The sequence below is a fragment of the Galeopterus variegatus genome, unplaced genomic scaffold (assembly GCF_000696425.1).
Source record: "Galeopterus variegatus unplaced genomic scaffold, G_variegatus-3.0.2 Scaffold3336, whole genome shotgun sequence".
In the NCBI taxonomy this organism is placed as follows: Eukaryota; Metazoa; Chordata; class Mammalia; order Dermoptera; family Cynocephalidae; genus Galeopterus; species Galeopterus variegatus.
In genome coordinates, this window is record NW_007729447.1 from 132,648 (window position 1) to 135,428 (window position 2,781).

At 48.3% G+C, this 2,781-nt stretch overlaps 1 protein-coding gene across 1 annotated transcript in view; it reads left to right on the forward strand.

Annotated features, from left to right (window-relative positions):
• CAPN8 (calpain 8) overlaps window positions 1-2,781 on the forward strand; it is a 70,449-nt gene that overhangs the window by 36,713 nt on the left and 30,955 nt on the right. The window contains exon 7 of the mRNA XM_008584695.1: window positions 712-797. Coding sequence (XP_008582917.1) covers window positions 712-797 — 86 coding nt within the window. The remainder of the gene's footprint in view (window positions 1-711; window positions 798-2,781) is intronic.

Here is a 2,781-nt window from a genome sequence, read left to right on the forward strand (position 1 = left end):
GTGGAGCACACAAGGAAATCAAGGCAATGAAAACTAGTGTCCATAAGGCTTGTGTGTGCGTATGTGGACACAAACATTTGTGCAAGGTGCAAGGGGTCTCACATTTGAGTGTTTAATAAATAGTAGGGGAAGGTGGTATGTGTGGATTTACGAGTATGGACTTTGGAGACAGAACACCTGGGTTCCCATCCTGTACATACCGCTTACTAATCAGGTAATCTTGGATAACTTCTTTAAGTCTCAGATTTTTGAGCTGTAAAATGAAGGTAATAGCAGTATCCATCTCACAGGATTGCCGTGAGGTTTAAATGGGGCAATGACTCATCTAACATGCTGAATGTAATGCTTAGTCCATAGCACATAGTACATGCTCAATAAATGTGCTGTGCTGTTGGCATTTGTTTGGAGGACATTTATTATTAGGTCTCATATTTTAAGAACTGAGTCGATCTTAGTCAACTATACAATCTAAATCCAAGTTAAAGCAGACATAAACTTGTTTTTGTGCTAGGCTTGCTCTTCATTTATTAAAACAAATTGTGAAAAATAGAGCACTTGGCTGAAGCTTGAAAACATGCACTAACAGAAAATAAAAGTGTGGTTGTTTAGGGACATTTGAAAAATTTAATGCAGATCCTCTCAGGAGCAGATGTGAATGCAAGGTGGCAGGAGCCCTGTAATTCAGTTTCTTTTCTGTGTGTGGAACTGCAGGTGGATTTCCATGGCCGTCCAGAGAAGCTGATCAGACTCAGGAATCCGTGGGGTGAAGTGGAGTGGTCGGGAGCCTGGAGCGATGAGTAGGTTCTTCCTCCCTTCTCCAACCCTTGCCTCCCTCACGGTAATGAGGCGGACATCACAGGGGGTCCAGCAGCACTTACTGTCCACACATCACACAGCCTGTTCAGAAAAGAGCACTAAATGGTTCCAGGCTGGGAAAGCAGAATAAAATCACTTAGCTGTAGCCTTCGATTCTGGATTTCTGCCTTGGCATTTGGAAGTTTGGCAGTTCTGTCGAATTTTGCTTGGCACTGAAGGGTTTTCCTGTTTCCTACCCACCACACCATTGTGGTCCAAAGGTCAAATGGATCACTCACAGCCTGGCTCTTTCCACTCCACAAACACTGGTTGCTCTGACAAAGGCCAACCGCTCAGCACCAAGACGAAAGGATGCTGAGAAGATGGAACTTGATCCCAGGAGCCGCAGGCCCCAGCAGGCAGTGATATCCAGGGGTGGGGGGTGCTCACCTGTGAGCTCATGACCCGGGCAGGTGTCGATCGTCAACTGGAGGGGCCTTGCTTGGGCACTCCTCTGTGCTGGTGAGGGGAGGCAGTCAGAGGTGGTGGAGTCCCAGGACAGCTATGCCCTGGAATCGATGTCCCATGTGCTGGAGGGTGGGGAAAGCAAAGGGTGGTTTCTGTCTAGTTAGCACAGGTGGCATGGGGGAGAAGGGTTGGCGCTGGGGAAGGAATTAGAACTCTCCAGTCTCATTGATGAAGAGCCCTGGAAATGGGAATGGTCATATGAATACCCCTCCCAATGCATCCCTAAACCTCCAGTGTACCTCCCAGTGCTATTTCTACTCTGTGATGCCACCAGGGCTTTCGAAGGGAGCTTTACCATATTTAACCACAGCACCACCACTGCGTAGGGTCACAGTCTGTTCCTTCATGAAGAAATATGTGTCTCTAGGCTCATGGACGGGCCTCCTGTATGAGAGACTTTTAATTTCACTGCCTAAGATTGAGCAAAACCCAAAACCTCAATTCTGCTAACTGCCCTAAAAGCATGACATGGCTGAATAAAATTGAAACCCTGAGTTTTGGCCATTTTCACCAATTGCCATTTACCAAGCTGCCCAAAGGGTTTAGTTGACCTTGTCTCCTTTCCCTGATGCTACCCAGTCCCTAACAGCCGGGGAAGCTCCAAGGGTGGGAGGTGGTGACCGGCGAGGCCAGGGATATTTATATATTGGCTGCTGGAGAAGGAGGGTGTTGAGTCTCTGGGGTGCCATCCCTAAGCTCAGCCCAACAACTAGCAAGATTTTACTACATATTACTTTAAGTTTAAAGAAAACAGTTGGGAGATTGGGTCAGATTTAGACTTCTTCAACTAGTGCCTTAATCTTTGCTTATAANTGGGGTTGCAGGGAGTGGGCGTGCGGGGCTGCATGGAGACCATACTCTTACCCCTATATCTTCCTCCTCTGGCTTTGACTGTCTGAATCTGGAGTCTGGGTTGAGGCTGAAAACCTACCACCGATTGAGAAGCAGCCAGAATCCCCCAGAAGCTAAAGAGCCTTCCTTGTCCAGCCTCCTCAGCTGCCAGGCCAGCCTGTCACTGGCACTCAGGATCCTGCATGTCAAATATGACCATCACATTCCACCCATCTGTGGGCGGCCACGGGGCCTGCTCTCCTGCCTCTCTGCCTGAGTTTGTGCCACCGACAGGCCCTGCCTGCCTGGCTCACTTCCTGCTGTGAATCTTTGTAGGGTAAAGTCAGAGCACACTGACGGCAGCGGTTAATGGAGAGACTGCTGCGATGGTTAGGAAAGTCCACTGAGGGTGGAGAAAGGCTTTTAGGCTGGAGCAGAGAGGAAGACACCCGCGAGGCCTCTACTTTCCCTGACAGCCACGGCCTCTGCATGTGCCATTCTGGTTGTACACTCAAAATTAGAGGAGTGACACTGTATTAGTCTGTTTCTGTTGCTTATAACAAAATACCTGGAACTGGGTGATTTGTTTAACAAATGACATTTATTGCTTACAGTTTCAGAGGCTAG